The sequence below is a fragment of the Blastomyces gilchristii genome, assembly GCF_000003855.2.
Source record: "Blastomyces gilchristii SLH14081 genomic scaffold supercont1.38, whole genome shotgun sequence".
NCBI classification, from domain to species: Eukaryota; Fungi; Ascomycota; class Eurotiomycetes; order Onygenales; family Ajellomycetaceae; genus Blastomyces; species Blastomyces gilchristii.
This window is the reverse complement of record NW_003101645.1, coordinates 29,093-45,498: the sequence shown is the minus strand read 5'-3', so window position 1 is coordinate 45,498 and position 16,406 is coordinate 29,093. Positions and strand designations below refer to the sequence as shown.

Below are 16,406 nucleotides of genomic sequence, written 5' to 3'. Positions count from 1 at the left end.
TTGACGCTAATCGCTCCTTTGATATAAATCTAGCTAGACGGATTTTACTGTAGGAAAATATTTCCATAGGCTCACAATGGCTATACTCCATATCATTGTACGATCTGTTTAAATAGTGAAATCTCTAACTGAGGGTAAACTTCGAGGTTCGAGAAGGGGGGATTTAAGCGACTTTAAACATTTTTCGCGGGGGTATTCGTCTCTCCACATTATAACTAGTTACTCAGTAGTTACCCGCTCCAAATATTGTTTGTGAAGGACATATATTTCTCTCAGGTGGGATATATTGCGTCTGTCGACCACCCCAAGTACGGACTGTTCCAATAACATCCGGATTGACACTTATTCCTCCAAGCATCTTAAACCAGAAATAAGCCCAAACTTTTCACAATGGCACAATCCCTCCATTTCGTTACCCTTGATGTGTTCACCAGAACCCCCTTCGCTGGTAACCCCCTGGCTGTAGTCTTCCTCTCCGACAGCGTTCCCATAACTCAAACTCAAAAACAAGCAATTGCCCGCGAGTTTAACTTCAGCGAAACCATCTTCGTTCATCCCTCGAAGGGTCCCGAACAGCCCCGCACCATAGATATCTTCACCACGCTAGCAGAGATTCCATTTGCTGGCCACCCGACCATCGGCGCAACATCATGGCTGCTGCAGCACGCCAAGTCAAGTAATAGTAATGAGGCTCCTCCATCAACTATTACCACCAAGGCCGGAGATATCCACGTCTCCATATCCACGGAGGACCCCACTATGGTCTCTGCGTTCATTCCGCACAACGTGCATATCCACTCGAGAAGATTTGCTCTGGCGGATCTGCTTAAACTGCATCCATCTATGGAACCATATCTCGGCAGTGCGCACGCAGACGGTTTCCCTATCGTCTCGGTTGTTAAGGGTATGACAGCTGCACATGTCCAGTTACCCAATTTGGAAGCATTGGCTACAGCAACGGTAGCCAGCGGAAATTGTAGCTTCCCTGCGATAAGCACGGAGGCGGGAGGTTATTTTGACCCTGGCTGGGACGCGGGAATACCCCTTCATGTATATTTCTTTGTGAAAGACGTATGGGATGAGGTGCGGAAGACAAATGTGATTCGCAGCCGCATGTTTTTTGACACTACTGAGGATCCGGCGACTGGGAGCGCTGCGAGTGGGCTTGTCTCCTACTTGGTGCTTACGGGGCAGGGAGGCGGGACCGGGAGTGGAAACGAAAAGGAGACGTTGTTCCATGTTGTTCAGGGGGTGGAGATGGGGAGGAGGAGTGATATTGGACTGAAGGCTGTGTTAAAGGATGGGGGTAAAGAGGTCGATAAAATCCAATTGAGTGGTAGCGCCGTGAAGGTGTCTGAGGGAGATATCGTCGTCGGAGCGGAATAGGGGTTGGAGTTCCACACATCCCTTATATCTTGGGTGCCATTTTAGGTTAGGACTGTTTGTCACTCTGGCTCTTTTATTGAAGAGCACAGCACAGTGAATAGTGCTCTTTTTTTGTCTGTATTATGTGGTGTAAGGATGCCAACTACGGTGGAAGTCAGACGAAGCCAAACATACTTCCTAAAGCAGTAATATGGGACGTCTACCAGAGGAACATGACTTCTATCATTTTCACGTCCACAACAACACTTAACACTTTGTTTTTCTTTCAATTCCACATTTCTGTGTTTAATGTTTATATTTGAACTAACAATATCATATCTCTTTCTCTGGAGTTTATAGTCCTATTATTCTCCCTAAAGTCTTACGACCTGTCTAAAGATCCCGATGATAGCAAACCTCCTCACCCATACATCTAACGTAAACAAGATATATACATACCCTGAAGGTCTTCGAGTGCTTGCGCCTAAGCCAAACAAACATGCCTCTGGCACGATATCCTGCCTCCTCCTCCCCCCATCTATATGCCTGTCCTCGCAATTCTAAAGACAACGGCGCTTCCCAGGATTGTCGACGTAAGTCGTCCCTAACAAAATCCCTCCAAGCCTTCGCAAGGAATACATTTCATCGCAGGCAACGTCACACAAACGCCGGGGATTCAAGTTACGGTACGACCCCTGCAACGTCGTTCACGAGCAGCCCATGTCCACCCAGCCCAGGAGTTTCACAGTTGCGATCTGAAGGGGCCATGGCACCCGTAACACACACCATGGGGAGGGCATCATTGATACCATGGGCAAATTCAAGGGATCAAACCCAAACATTGATGGGAGTAACCAGTTCCGTTAAGGATAGCCCGGGTCTAAACGGAAAGCCAGGGAGCATGGACCTCCAGCAACCTGGACCAGAGGAACCAAGCATCTCGCATAAGAACCCATCTGAACTACGTCAGACAAACGGAGGAAAACAGCGTGTCAAATGCGGGACATTAAAAGAGGGAAGAGCGCAATCCCAGGTGTCACGAATTCCATTGCCCAGTCCCCAACTAGACAGATATCCTAGAAGAAATACAAACGCGGGGCTCCCGCTTCCGAAATCAACCACGTTTTTCTTTCCTTTAGTAGCCTAAGACATGGATCATCTTTGTCGCACCACCAATCACGATCAAAAAACAAGAGGGCTTCACATGAACAATCAGGCCCAGAGCAGCAACATCAACAGCAGAAGCAAATAGGGGGAATGCGGCAGAAACCGACAAATGCAGCAAACGCACAAATAGCACAAATAGCCAATAATCCGCCAGCTGGATCCTTCGGATCACAGCATTGTTTTTCTCCCAAGCAACAGCCATTATTGGGCCCAAAAGGGCGCTCATTGCCAAAAAGTCTGACAGCTATAAACCTGGCATCATATTCTAAACTTCCTGGCTACTCTGCACCCACCGAAAGCTTCATTAATCGATACCAGAGAAATGCTCGTAGCAAGTACAGTATCTTTAATGATTGTGAAGATACAGCATCTTTAAGGAGCTTTAGAGGTCGAAATAACCCCCCAGATGCTGCGATAAAGGATGCTTGTGTCTCGGATTTACAGCAGCCAACGAACTTGAGAGAGCAACGCCCAATGGAGGAACTCATCTCCCCGTGTCCCTCGCCTAATAATGGCGATGACATCCAAACCGTAAGTCGGGTACCTCTTTTCGTACCCCTAGAATTGTAATGGCTCAATCTTGTGCATCGCGCTAACAACGGAACCCCTTGATTCCCTAGGTCACCACCGCCCAACCACGCCAGTATTGGTTAGGTCGCTTCTCCACCTTGGTCAATGCCTTCCACCACGAAGACTCATTCAAAGAGGAATCAGACGCGGCCACAGGATATGACAGTTCAGCTGCACTAGCATACTACTATATCACTTCATCCTCCACCGCAACCCTGAACGACCAACGGGCCAAGCGCGCTTTCGATTTTTTGGAAAACGCCTGCTCAACTGCTGAGGCACGAGTAAGCTTCCTGGAATTTCGAGACGCCTATTCAAGATGTTTTGGTAATCGGTGGTCCAAGTGGTTCGTGCGTGATGCTGGTGTTGGTGCTGATGCTCGTGCTGCTGGAGGTAAGCAGGGGTACCGTGATAGTACGGCGGATCTAAGTGATGGCACGCTCATATCGGATAGGGAGGTGGCTGATAGGAAGCGGAAATGGAGTGAGGGTGGGACTCTGACAGGCGGTGGTATTGCCGGCGCCGGAGGGATTGGATTGATGAATATGTTTAGGACGGTTCGGAAGAGTTTGGCTTGAGTGGTGCGATTTGTTTCTTGTTTCTTTTTCTTGGTTTCCAAATTTCTGTTGATTTTTGCTTTTGCAAACTAATACCCCTCATTGGACGATTCACGAAATGCTTTGTGATGTTCAGGATTTTTATTTCGCATATTTGGTTCGGACCCGAAACGCAATGAGAGCTAGGGGACATGGGTTAATAAAGATTGGAGTGGATCTCGTGCTATTGGGCTTTGCTTTTGCTTTTATTCCTTTTAGCATTGCAACGAAAATCGTTAGTAAAGTCGGGGCTTCATACACGCGAATTAGGATGGAACGGAGGAGTTATTGGATGTCCCTAATCCGCTTGGTTCGAAGAACGATGTCATGGATGTGAAAACGTAGATATTGAAATAAGACGAAAACCGAGCTTTCTAGGATATCGAAGAAGGAAAAGCCCAAAATAAAATCCTTCTAGGATAATGCCCGCAAACGCCTTTCCTATATTGTGACAAAAAAAGGGGGCAGGATGTCTTGTGCCGAAAATGGAAAAAAAGAAAAGCAACAAAAAGGCATAACCTACCCCGTTAAAGAAAACAATCAAAGCTTCAAGATATCTTTTAGCTCCACCTGTATGGAAATCACCTAGGTTCTTCCAGCCCTACTCCTTAAATACGCCGCAACCTGCTCATGCCGCGTGACAAAGAACATCCGCCTCTTCTCTGACTTCCACAACAACACCCCAATCTCCTCGGCGTATCTACACGGGCCCTCAAACTCCGCCAGACTAACGAAGTCCTTAAACAGGAAGCCTGGCGTGGCTTTTATCCGGTCCCGCTCCAGTTGCCAGAGACGGATCTGGTCAACAACTGTAGGCGGGAGAACGGCTGGAACGCCGGCGGGGTTCGCGCCGGATTTTGACGCGTGGTATTTGCGCATTTGCGGGTGGGCGTGCGTGGTTAGGTAGGAGATGATTTGGTCCGCCGTGATGCCCATTTCTACGGCGCGTCGGATGGATTGGCGTGTCAATTTGCCCGTGATGAGGTTGGGGAAGCGATATTTTAGAGTTGTGAATAGAGAGATTAGGGATATTTGGAGGGGGGAGGATGTATAGGCGTATAGGCGGTAGTTGGTTTCTATAATTATGAAGCCTGTTCCGGGCTCATTGGAGACTGCGGCGGGCCCTCCGCTGGGTGCGGTGAGGCTGCTGGAGATGGAGCTGCCAAGGGTGATAGAGTCGGAGGTAAGGGTTGTGGCTAGGCGAGTAGGGTAGAATCGAGTTGCTTCTTGGTGGGGGGGATGCTGATACACAATGCCGAAATCAGTGAGGTCTGCGAGGGTCTTGAGTTGGGTCGATGTGAGATGTTTCTTTTCATATGACTGGCCGAGTTCGAGGCTGCTGAGGACGAAGAGGAAAGACAGGACTTCGACGCTGTCCATGCCTATTTGTTCCGCGTTTTCAACATAGAGAATTAAGATGTGCCAGACTTGGGTGTTGAGGTCCTGAAGGACGAAGGCGAAGCCGTCCTTTGTGATTTCGACTCTTCGGTCGCGGATTTCAACGAGATGGCAGGCTTGGAGGAGTTGTTTTACGCCCTTGCTTAGCGTGACTGCTTGCTGTACCCCCAGAGCGCTGGTTCCAACCATATAACCCAGAACGCCTTCCCACTGACTCCGTGCATAGTCGTCTAGTAGAGCAACGGTCATAGGGTTTTCATCAGCGGTTAGGGACGGAACTCCAAAGGACTGCTGCTTATTCCCTCCTGTAAGGGCCTGTCGAAGCGATGATGCGAAGGGATCCGTAACAGTATATGCCCTGACATTATCCGAGGTAGTAGTATTTGACAGGATATGGAGTCTGCCCAAGATCGATAGCGCGTTGTCTCTCTCGCTTCAAGGCCCCATGTAATTAGTCCCACGATTCCTAAAAATGGATAGATACATATAATCAAGCTTTTCGCTCACCGTTTACTCTCTGGCTTCACCCATAGTTCTAGATCCGCGGCAGGCAGCGGATCCTTAAGGTAGAGAAGCGCCATGACGAAACATTTTGCTACTTGGTATTAGCTAACTCATATCTGAATATTCATCCATCGAAAGAAGTCATGTTGCGCATTTACCCAGGTGCGGCAACATTCGCCGAAAGATTGCTAGAGCCGTGGATGGCTGCTGGTAGAGTCTGCGGAAGACAGTTCCTGGCAAACTTTCCAGGTAGTCCATCGATCGGGAAGATGACACAGCCATTTTTATTTTCTTTCCAAGACGGAGGCTGTTGGGGCAGTCGCCGTGCTATAGTTGTCACCGATCTATCATAGCGATCCCAGCCAGGCGATAGGTTGAGGTTCAAGAAGCTCAAGACAATAGTTAATTCATCCCCAGTGAGCGAAGAGCAGAAGCTAGAGACGTGAGGTGATTACGCAGTATCGTATCCGTACGGGGCCAGCGCGCGATCGATTAGCTAAGCGCCGGCTACTGCGCTTCTGACAACCTAGAACAACTTTGATACAACAAACTCGATTCCTTCAGCATATATCATTTATTCGGTGGTTAATCATTGCAATATGAAAACGTTAAAATTTGTTGAATCAGTAAGTATCTGCTTTCGTTAAACTTCTGCTTCTCAATTTAACTGCTAATTCAACTTTACAGGTCTGGCAGTCCTTCCGGACTACATCTGGCTTAGAGCCGAGGTATTCATCATTGTTCACGACATTTCCTGAGAGTGAACATGCATAGTTGACGACGAGCCGTTGCTTATAGGCTGCTGCATAACGTATGTATCTATACCGATATTAGATGCATGACAATTGGCCTTTGCAGTTGCCTGCAATTGAGTTCCGCCCCCATCCATATCACTCCATCCATACATGTCCTACTCTAGATGAGAGAACTGACCATATCAATAGCTCCGCGTGACAGCCGCACGCCCTGGTGTTGTGAACTTCGAGCTAGATATTCAGAAAGAGCATACGGTTTGTATTCATTTTCTCCGCAGCGGCGGTGGGAAATCCAACTAAACTATCCTTTTTTCCATACAAGAATCGCCTAGGTATCCTTCATGGAGGCACTATTGCTAGCATGGGTATGTGGAATACACCCTCATTTTATTTTCCATGTAATTTAACTTTTGCTGATGCTATATCCCGCAGTCGATCTCGGAGGATCCCTAGCCCTTGCTTCGAGGGGACTATTCTCTACAGGTGTTTCAACTGACATTAATGGTTCGTGAACTCCCCATTCCCAGAAATTCATTCTCTGACTAGACTCGAATTGAATTACTAGTGACATATCTCAATTCCGGAGGTAAAATTGGAGATAAGATTCTCGCAGTGAGTTGGATGGCGATCATATTCCCGAACCCCTTTGTCGACTGAACCCCTTTGTCGACTGCTCAAGATACTAATGCAAAACCCGCAATTAGGAGGTTACATGCGATAAGTGTAAGGTTTTATCCACTTGTTTCCTTTCCCCTTCTCCCCTTCTTCTTTACCTCTTTCTATCAAAGGATACTGAATGGAACTAATATAATAATGACCGCGTCCCTTTAATACAAAATCGTAGTCGGGAAAACGCTTGCATTCACATCGATAAAGTTCACCAATTCCCAGAATGAAATTTTCGCACGGGGGAGCCATACAAAGTAAGTATGCGGCTTTCAGCATACAATATAGCTGCCTTGATTCCCATTTTCCCTTTGGAGAAGGCTCCTTATTCTAACATCAAGGGTATAGGTTCGTTGCTCTTGCATACAAGGACCCGAAAAATATTGTTGATCAACTGAAGGCGGAAAATGGGGCGGAGGCGAAATCTTGAGAAAGCCGCGACGTATGCTACCAAGTCTGAAGTTATAAGTTCCCCCAAGGCCGTAGTGGATAGATAGGACTAGACGAGTTGGAAGCTGACCGGGGCAGTAGCTCATTACAGTTACTTCAAAGAAAGCCCATAATGCCTTGTAGTAGTGTCCGAACGGCACACAGCTCTTTCCCGTTGTATTAAATAGATTGTATAAGATCATAGCAACCCTGTGCTGTACATAGAGAAAGACATTGTTAGAAAACCCAAGTTAAATGGCACATACGACGAAGTTCTACACTTAAAACTCCGAATTAAACAATAACTTCAGGCCTTGAAAGGAATGGGGCAAGCCGGTGCTCAACCAGATATTAGAGGAATGACATTTAAGCGTGAAAATCATTGCGTAACATCCGAGTAAGATGCTGGAACAGTATAAATATAACCATACAGTCAAGATACATAAAGGTCAAAAGTGGTAGGCGCGGAAAACGCCAGGAATAAATTAGGCTAAGTTCAGCGGTAAATTCATAGAGCCCAGTCCTATCCCAGCATTGATTCCAGGTAAAAAAACGGAGAGGCAAATATATTTCAACCATCATAAAAAAGAAACGAAGCGAAAACTCCTGTTACAACGATACCCAGTCACAACCAAGTGAACAAAAAAGAAAGGAGGAAAACCTCCAAGAAGGAACCAGGCTTTTTTTCAGATCTTAATCAAGAATACTCTCCGGCTGTACAAAACGCTCTTCATCATCAGCCTCCTCATCCTTTCCTTCTTCACCAATGGTGGCCATAACCTCATCGGCATCCACAGGAGCGACCGCTGCCTTCCCCTCCTCCGCTAACGCCTTAATCTTCGCCTGGGTCATCTCATACACATACTGGCCCAGGTGCTCCATTCCCTCCATTGGCGTACCAGTGACAGCATCTTCCGCTAGAGTTCTTGAAGTCGGGAAGAGCTCGCCGGGAACAAGCATGAGCTTATCGGGCCTCTGGAGGAGTATGTCAAATGCTGGTTTGAGTTCGAAGCATGATTCAAAGACTTCGCGGCGGCCGAGGATGTAGAGGCCTAACCGGGCACGGGAGAGGGCGACGGTAAGACGGCGCACATCACGCAAGTAGCCGACGGTTCGTGTGCGTGTGAGGGAGAGGATAACGTCTGTTTTTGTTTTTTATTAAACATTAGTTTCGAATACCGTAAAACTTTTGTAGAGTTTGATACTCTATTTGGGGATGCAATTAAACTTACAGTCGTTTTGCTCCCCTTGATACTTGTCTACCGTCGTTACGATCTTTGGTAAGCCGAATAGAGAGTTCTTGGCGCATCGATGGTTCAGAACATCCTTGATCAACGCTCTTTGTCCCGTATACGTTGTCAGGATTGATATCTTCGATGCTGGATAGCCAAGGAGACGCATATACTGATATATAGCAACAGTATACTCTGCCTCGCCAAGATTTTGAATGAAATGGGCTGAGGGTTCTCTTTCGCCGACTCCCTGATAATCTGGAACGTTGATAAATTGGTAGTCAAATTTGAAGCCGGGATTGGCGAGTTTGAACTCTTCGTTCGTTTCTACAGCCGGCAAATTTCGTAGTTGTGGGTATCTCCATCTGAAAAGTTCTGCAATTGACGGACGTGATCGACCCTGTTGATCTAGATTTATTGTCGGTACACCCAACCTTACAAGGCGTAAGAAGAGTGTTTGCTCAAAGTTCGCGTATTGCCGGAAAGCCATGTTCTGAATTATGGGGGAGTTTTGGAGATGATCGCCGCAAAGTACTACTCGTTTCAATGGCAATTCCCCGTTTTTAGTGTTCTGTAGCGCACAAGGGATAAAACTTTCGATCTCTGTGACTTGTGCTGCCTCCTCCATTACAACATTATCATATTGGAATCCAAGGTTGGCAATTTCTTGTCTCCTCATAGCCGCATGGGTCGAAGTCATGGCAATTATTCGAGCCTCTTTTACTAGAAGATAGTTGGCTTTATCGCGCTGGAATCTGAGAATCTCGAACGGACGGATATCCTCAAGCTCGGAAAATAATTTGTCCATATGCCTTTGACATCCGGAAACGACGTCGAGCAGCTCTTCTTTTGACGAATTTGGATCAAACAGCGGTTTTGGGGTATTCGAGAAAAATGAATGGAAAGGGAAAGCTTCGATAACGGTTTCGCGAGGACAGTCTTCGGCCTGAACTGTATCCCAGTATTTCTTCCACGCCGGTCGAATGTATACGGTGTTGAAATAGCCTGCCGTCTCGCAAGAGTTCCCATGAGCGCCCTCCACTCCGATTGAAGCCGCCAGACGATCTACTTCGGCAAGGTAGCTACCACGGTTCTCCAGGAAAGTATCCACTCTACCGTATTTACTATAGCTTTCCTCAGTGTTCAACTCCTCCTCTCCTCGACCCAACCGCAAGAGATGGCGTTGATCGATGTCTAAGGCCATAATTTTTTGGAAAAGTTGGTTTAGGGCTTGGTTACTGTGGGCGATGAGTAATGTCCGCTCATTGGGGAAGTTATGGTAAATATTGCTTATAATCTGAGTTGCAACGTCAGTTTTTCCTGTTCCTGGGGGTCCAACAATAATAGTCATGCCAGGTTGGGTACCGGACACAATGGCCTCGACCTGGGCTGGTGTAAATCGAATCTTGTTGAGTTTCGGAGCATCAACCGGATAAGGTCCTGGATTAGGTGGACGGTATGAGGAAACACGTATCGAGCTGGGGGTCTTCTCAGCAACTTCAACCTGATCTCGTCGTCTCTTCTTTGATGCGTTCGAGCTTGTCGCCCTGGGATTCTCCTCGAACATCTCCAAGACATATGGTGGATCAAAGCGAGAGGCCGCGCCGTCATCTGGTACAATTGTCTGGTTTGGGAAACTTTCGACAAGGTGGTCCCAATTTAGGAACGTATCACGGAAATCGACAGATTTTACTTTATTGCTCAGTTCTGTATATCTGGCGCTAGCCGGGTCTCCGTAGCCTAAGAAAACCTCCTGTATCCACGGAGGCAGATTGGTGTCCGCGACCGTTAGGCACTGCATGGTTTCTAGAATTGGCTTAAAATTGTTTTCTCTGGCGCTTCGCCTAACAATTACATTGATAGATGTGTAGACGTCGGGTTTCCCTTTCGCAAGAGTTTCCATGTCGGCTTTATACGACGCTGCATCGATATTCACAAGTAATCTTCGAAGTCGCGGCCGCGGCCTGTATCCATTCGTTTCCTCGGTTTGAGGTTCCCTCAAAAATCGTCCGTGCTCGTCGAGAACTTGTACAACTTCCGCAGTGCGGACATGTAACAAGCTCACTTCATCTTTTGGATCCCGGCTGTTGCTAAATATCTGCTTTACCGATTTCTTAGGCTGCAACGCAAGAAGGAAAACGACGTCGTCAGGCCGAAGCGATTCCCATTCTCTTCGAACATTATCACCGAGACGGCTGACGTCCAGTCCAATTTCGGCACGGACGTATGCAGGGTTAGTTGATCCAACTTTTGCTGGTGCAACTTCAACGATCGCCGGTTTTGCAATTGGTATTGCCATTCTTGAGAACCCTTCAAATGACACAGTCCCGGTATTTCTCTGAAAGAGTGGCTGTAATCGCTTGAGTACTGATTCAAGGTCCTTTCGGATCTCAAAAAAAGCCTCAGAACGATAAAGCAAAAACGATCGCCATAAGAAATCGCCAAGACTCAAATACTGTAAATTTAATTTTGGAATGGCCAATGGCCGAGAGCCATCATAGGATTCATTGCGGATCAAAGCAGGGTCGTACAAGTTTGATTCCGTGGGCATGACGGCCAGCTGTGATGCGGACTCTTGGAATGAACGATGGCGCTCGAAAGCCGAGAGTATAATTTCAAGAATTAGTTGGCGATCGGGAATAATATTGGATTGCTTAGGATAGCTTATTCTAAAACCAAGGTAGGAACAAAGGGTCTCTAATTCTTCATCAGTCAAGGCGGACAAGTGTGACTCTAATTCAGGCCGTTGTTCGATCGAACCGTAGTTTGATAATGCTAAAATGGTGAGTTTGTCTTTGAAATGCTTAATTGCTGTTCTTTGAAGATGAGCCAACTCCCTACAGTGAACGTCATAAACAGCTTGAGGAGAAAGGTGCTGGCCCGACTGATCGTCTACCGCAAAGTTGATGAAATGCCTGAGGAGAGTGTAGAAATCACGGAAAAGCGCATTCGGTTCCTCGTTGTAAAGCTTTGATACTCGGATTACTGCAAGGAGGTTGAGATCCTTTAGGAGGGAATTGAAGTATCGCCTCGTGGGAAGCTGGCTGTCCAGATCGACAAGGAACTCCATAAATCGCTCGCAATATCGTACATTGTCCGGATCGCTGCCATCAGCCATGTTGATTCGTTGAAGGAAATCGAGCAGCATCGAATATAACCAAGAACGATCAAATCGGAGCTTTGCCTTTCCAGCATCGTCAGCCTTCTCATACCGCTTCGCAGCTATTCGCCATCCCCGTTTCAAAGTATCCGTTTGTTCCAGGAGCTTGTTCCTAGAAGCATCATTGTGAAGGTTGTGCCAAATCGATATCGTAACCAGCGGAGCGCATTCTTTGCGAATAAGCGCATTCTCCAGCGATTGAAAAGCGCTGATAACGAATGATAGGAGATAGATCTTGGACTTTGTTGGTAATGTTGTATCAAGGTTCATAGCAAGGATACGGCGGAAAAGGGTCGTGAAGTCTGTCGGTCTCTCCATGAAATGCTCTGCGATGGAGTCAGTATTTGCCTCTGTGATATAACTACGCGACTTCAGGGTAACCTTACCCCATATTGGCAAGTGCTCCCTCTGTTTAATTCCAGCAATCACGGCTATGAGCAGGACATGGTAGTTGGAGGAATCTTCGGAGTATGTTGGCCAAAGGAACCTGGGCAGAGAGAGTACTGTTGTCAGGGGGATTCTGTCTGAAGAAGAACAACAGCAACAAGCAAAAGAGTATAACCTACTTTTCCAGCACATGAAGATTTTCCAATATCAGAAGAGAACGAACAGCGAACTTTTCCGACACCAGTCCATCCCATAGATCATTCTTGATAACCTCAGGCTTTGCCTTCGGAGCTTTCGACAGCTTCAACCAGTGGGCCCTAGCCAGATTCACCCACCGGTTATCCTCCTGGAGGTCATTCACCGTCGGGCGGGTGTCGAAGCTCTGCGCCATTGCTGGACGCATCTGGAGTCCCATTGCTGTCGTCTTGACGGAATGCGCTTCAAGGACAACAGTCCGACGCCGCCAAAACAAAAAAGCGGTTTCAAGACGTGCAGAAAACGTCCGTGCACGATTTGTCACCCCCAGAGCATCAAAGGAACAACGTCAAGCCGCCAAATAGCTTCAAGAAAGAGATTTATACCAACCTCTTTCAGATACACGGCAAATCACAAGGTAATTTAATTGCCGCCCTCGTTCTATCCAAATGATCATGCCAGTAGAAGATATCGTGGCGGTGAAGGTCTACCAGCAATTAGTCCAGGACCTTCTGGATAAGGCGGCGGAGATCAAGAAAGACTGCAGCATTGAACCTCCGTTGACTGATGCCGATCTGGGCGATGCGATACGCCGAATACAACAAGACCAAGATAGTGGACTGAAGGAGCAAAGTCAACAGGCTCAGTTCGCAGTGGTTGAAACTGCCTTTCGGAAAAAGTTCTATGATCTTCTTGTCTGTCACGCTCCTTCTCAGCCAGCTGGATGGGCTATACCATACCGTGCTAACCTTTCTTTTGGTGTAGGCCACCACCTCGATCGATGAACCTTCGTTTATTCATATATGGAACCTTCTAGATATTGTATCGATATTTTCGGATAACGGTGAGCGCCCTGCGCGGGGTATTATCTGAGATTTTAATCGCTGATATACTCTGTAGAACAATGTGAACCCGGGCTGCTATTCTGGCTCATTGAGGAGCTGCTGGACAGTCAAACCATCGACGGCTGTCGGAAGGTCTTTGATTATCTGGAGTCGAGGAGGGAACGAAATACTGCTGTAGGTTTCGGGTTCCTTAAATATCCATCGGGAAACTCTGCTGACGGACTATGACTACAGAAACATTTCAAGCAGAAGAGCTTGATTATCCTACGATCGTGCAATGAACTCCTGCGCCGGCTTTCGCGCACCGAAGATACGGTATTTTGCGGGAGGGTTTTCATATTTCTCTTTCAGAGCTTCCCACTAGGAGACCGTAGCTCTGTCAATTTGAGAGGCGAATTTCATACGGAGAATGTGACCACTTTTGATAAGCTTCCCAAAGCTCAAGACGGTGGCGTGACTCCGATGGATGTGGATGCTTCTGCGAAAGAAGTCGCTGGCGATGCGAAAACCGAATCGGCGCAGGCCAGTGAGCAAGAATCCAACCGACAGGCAGCTCATCCAGCAGCTGATGTAGGCCTGCAAAGTTCGCAACCGGCCACAAAGAAACCCCAGGAGCCAGAACCTAGCTCAACCCCGTCTATGGATGAGCTATACCCCATTTTTTGGAGTTTGCAAAACAACTTCTCTTCGCCAACCTCTCTTTTCGATCCGGCCAATTTTGCGGCCTTCAAAACCGGTCTAGAGGCATCCCTTTCCATCTTCCAGAAGGTAAACACCGATATGGAGGCGCGGATGACGAAAGGATCGGAAGATGCGCGTCGTGGCCTTAAGCGGAGGCGTGTAGGTGACGGCATGGAAATGACGAACAGCTTCAACCCGAAGTACCTGACGAGTAGAGATTTATTTGAATTAGAGGTTGGTATCTAGCTTCATGTGATGGACATTTTGCAACCAAACCAAATACTGATTTATTCCAGGTGAATGATGTCGCGTTCCGGAGACACATCCTCGTGCAATCGTTAATTCTTCTTGATTTTGTCCTCTCGCTCACGCCCAAAGCTAAGGCTAAGCTGGCGGACTCAACAAACAAATCAGTGCTCTACAGTTACGTTCTTAATGACGAAGATGTAAACTTGTGCACTGCTTCTTCTAAAGTAATATGCCAGGTGCTGACTATTTCCTAGGCAAAATGGGCGTCACAAATGAAAACCTCCATTGCCAGCTATTTGCAACAAGGTTCAGAGGGGAAATTTTATTACAGAATGGTGGACACTGTTCTCACTAGAGACAAAAATTGGGTTCGATGGAAGGCAGAAGCATGTCCTCCGATCGAGCGTACCCCAGTGTCAATCCAAGATTATTTAGATACGCAAGCTACTGCGACTAAGGTATCGACGAGCAAACGACTTCGATCCGCCCCGTTAGGATCCCTGGATCTCAATTTCCTCACGGAGGATAAGAATATCAATAGCGTGGGCCGGCTTAAGCACCCCGACAGGTAAATAGCGTAACATGACCCCATCACAGAACTAGCCGTTCGCTAACTCCTATCCCAATAAAGATTCACTACCCCAGCATTAGATTCTTACATGCGCGGGATTGCCGACGATGAGTTTAATATTGACATGGCCCAGTCGCGCGAAGAGAAGGACGAGGCGACCAAAGCAAGAGCAAGCAAGACCTGGAGAACCCTACGTCTTTCCTCTCGCAGTAAACTAGCACTGTTCGACAAAATCGAGGACGGAAATAACCTCAAGGTTCTTTTTGAGCCGCCTCCTGCGTCTGAGGATGCGTCAAGCGCATCAAACAAACAAAAAGCTGCAGTGGAAAATGGCGTTAATCGTCAAGATGGACCTTCCAAAAGGGGCGATGTAAAAGGGGAGAAGGCAAAGGAAAACCAGCCACCGGTTTCATCCGATGGAGCAGCTCCGCAGCAGGGCTAAGAGTTTGTATGGGAGGTAGATGGGTTATTGGAGTATACCTCGTGACTACAAAATTGAGCTCGATGCGGGAAACGGAACGGACTGCCCATAATAACTGGCCTCCGTGGGAGCACAGGACGACAACCCATGCTCGGTATTTGTCTTACCCCGCGAACGCTTCTTTTCGTTAGTTTGCAAACGAGTTCGCCAGACCCTCACAGCCCAGGGTCAACGCTACCTTCTCGAAAACGATTAGCTCCGCCCTTCTCTTCCTTAACATGTCATGTCGAAAGGGCACACTGATCCCTTGCTGTATCCGAGGAGAGTGGTGAAGCTCAACATCCAAGCGGAGACAGAGGGGTATGCGAGCTGCACAGGCGGGTGGTATATAAGGCAACTGACCGATGCAGCTCCACAGCATGGCTCCCAATTAACATCCTTCGCCGTTAAAGTGCAGCTCTACGGTCTACTCCCGCGTCGAGCCTCGAAGAATGGGCAACAGGTGCATGCTGGTACGCCATGTTATGCCATTGTTAATTTACGATCCGTGGAAATAAACTGGTTTTGAGGAGGGGCCGGGGAGTAGGAAGGAATAAGCAGATTAGATCTAAAAACGAAAGAAGTCCCAATGTTGCTTGCGATGCTCGGGAATGTTTTGCTGGATGATATGACATGAATGGTATAAAGAATCACTTGCCTATATAATGATCAATGTCAGTAAGAACGATACATCTACATCTCACAAGGCATAACATAAATCCGGTGGAGGAGTTGTTACCACCCACCCAGTACAGTTAACCGCCTCCCGTTTAAAAAAAAAAAAATTAAAAAAATTAAAAATTAAAAATTAAACAACTCGCCATCCACAATTCCAATAATAGTTAGATCTACAGTTGCAACGCAGATGTATGTATGTATATACCTGTATGCAGACGAATGCCCAGGTTCATTGTTTTAGCCACGTGGAAAGGCGAAAACAAAACACAGATCTGTTTCTTTCTTTTTCACTATACATCCCTCCCCCCTGTCTGTCTCTCATGGAGCTTCATTCTGCTTCCTCTTTGTCCGAAGTTGAAATGATATATCCGGCGGGGAATCAGGTAATGTTCCCTTTAAATAGCTTTCTCCGCTTTAACAAGAGGCAAGAGGGGAAAAGCGCTCACACAAAAGCCAAAGTCTAGGCCTAGGTGGTTCTGTCTGGTCTTCATTTCTTAG

General features: G+C 47.2%; 6 protein-coding genes across 9 annotated transcripts; 4 read left to right on the top strand and 2 right to left on the bottom strand.

Moving 5' to 3' along the window:
* Positions 1-80: 80 nt before the first annotated feature.
* On the top strand, positions 81-1,783 carry BDBG_09266 (phenazine biosynthesis PhzC/PhzF protein). Its single transcript, XM_002620292.2, has one exon. The coding sequence runs from the start codon at positions 391-393 to the stop codon at positions 1,384-1,386; it is 996 nt and encodes a 331-aa protein (XP_002620338.1). The 5' UTR covers positions 81-390; the 3' UTR covers positions 1,387-1,783.
* On the bottom strand, positions 639-6,054 carry BDBG_09264. 2 transcript variants are annotated; one of them, XM_031723932.1, is made up of 4 exons: positions 5,759-6,054; positions 5,604-5,691; positions 4,222-5,529; positions 639-3,910 (listed from the first exon to the last, which is right to left on the bottom strand). In XM_031723932.1, the coding sequence occupies exons 1-3, from the start codon at positions 5,880-5,882 to the stop codon at positions 4,284-4,286; spliced, it is 1,458 nt and encodes a 485-aa protein (XP_031581314.1). In that variant the 5' UTR covers positions 5,883-6,054; the 3' UTR covers positions 639-3,910; positions 4,222-4,283. The 2 variants fall into 2 exon arrangements, with proteins under 2 accessions (XP_031581314.1, XP_002620336.1); XM_002620290.2 differs by having other exon boundaries at positions 1,635-5,529.
* On the top strand, positions 1,918-3,982 carry BDBG_09265 (uncharacterized protein). Its single transcript, XM_031723933.1, has 4 exons — positions 1,918-2,330; positions 2,582-3,063; positions 3,153-3,495; positions 3,557-3,982. Exons 1-4 carry the CDS (start codon positions 2,132-2,134, stop codon positions 3,601-3,603), a joined length of 1,071 nt encoding a protein of 356 aa, XP_031581315.1. The 5' UTR covers positions 1,918-2,131; the 3' UTR covers positions 3,604-3,982.
* On the top strand, positions 5,822-7,862 carry BDBG_09263. 3 transcript variants are annotated; one of them, XM_002620289.2, is made up of 11 exons: positions 5,909-6,226; positions 6,288-6,328; positions 6,399-6,411; positions 6,545-6,610; positions 6,678-6,720; positions 6,788-6,859; positions 6,921-6,967; positions 7,060-7,078; positions 7,200-7,278; positions 7,370-7,463; positions 7,563-7,862. In XM_002620289.2, the coding sequence occupies exons 1-10, from the start codon at positions 6,200-6,202 to the stop codon at positions 7,449-7,451; spliced, it is 489 nt and encodes a 162-aa protein (XP_002620335.1). In that variant the 5' UTR covers positions 5,909-6,199; the 3' UTR covers positions 7,452-7,463; positions 7,563-7,862. The 3 variants fall into 3 exon arrangements, with proteins under 3 accessions (XP_031581312.1, XP_002620335.1, XP_031581313.1); XM_031723931.1 differs by having other exon boundaries at positions 7,553-7,862; XM_031723930.1 differs by having other exon boundaries at positions 5,822-6,226; positions 7,370-7,862.
* Positions 7,360-13,004, bottom strand: BDBG_09262 (DEAD helicase superfamily protein). Its single transcript, XM_002620288.2, has 4 exons — positions 12,409-13,004; positions 12,229-12,329; positions 8,683-12,168; positions 7,360-8,592 (listed from the first exon to the last, which is right to left on the bottom strand). Exons 1-4 carry the CDS (start codon positions 12,642-12,644, stop codon positions 8,144-8,146), a joined length of 4,272 nt encoding a protein of 1,423 aa, XP_002620334.2. The 5' UTR covers positions 12,645-13,004; the 3' UTR covers positions 7,360-8,143.
* Positions 12,765-16,083, top strand: BDBG_09261 (nuclear matrix protein). The gene is made up of 7 exons (XM_031723929.1): positions 12,765-13,119; positions 13,190-13,268; positions 13,325-13,443; positions 13,504-14,184; positions 14,247-14,396; positions 14,454-14,767; positions 14,831-16,083. The coding sequence occupies exons 1-7, from the start codon at positions 12,874-12,876 to the stop codon at positions 15,210-15,212; spliced, it is 1,971 nt and encodes a 656-aa protein (XP_031581311.1). The 5' UTR covers positions 12,765-12,873; the 3' UTR covers positions 15,213-16,083.
* Positions 16,084-16,406: the final 323 nt, after the last annotated feature.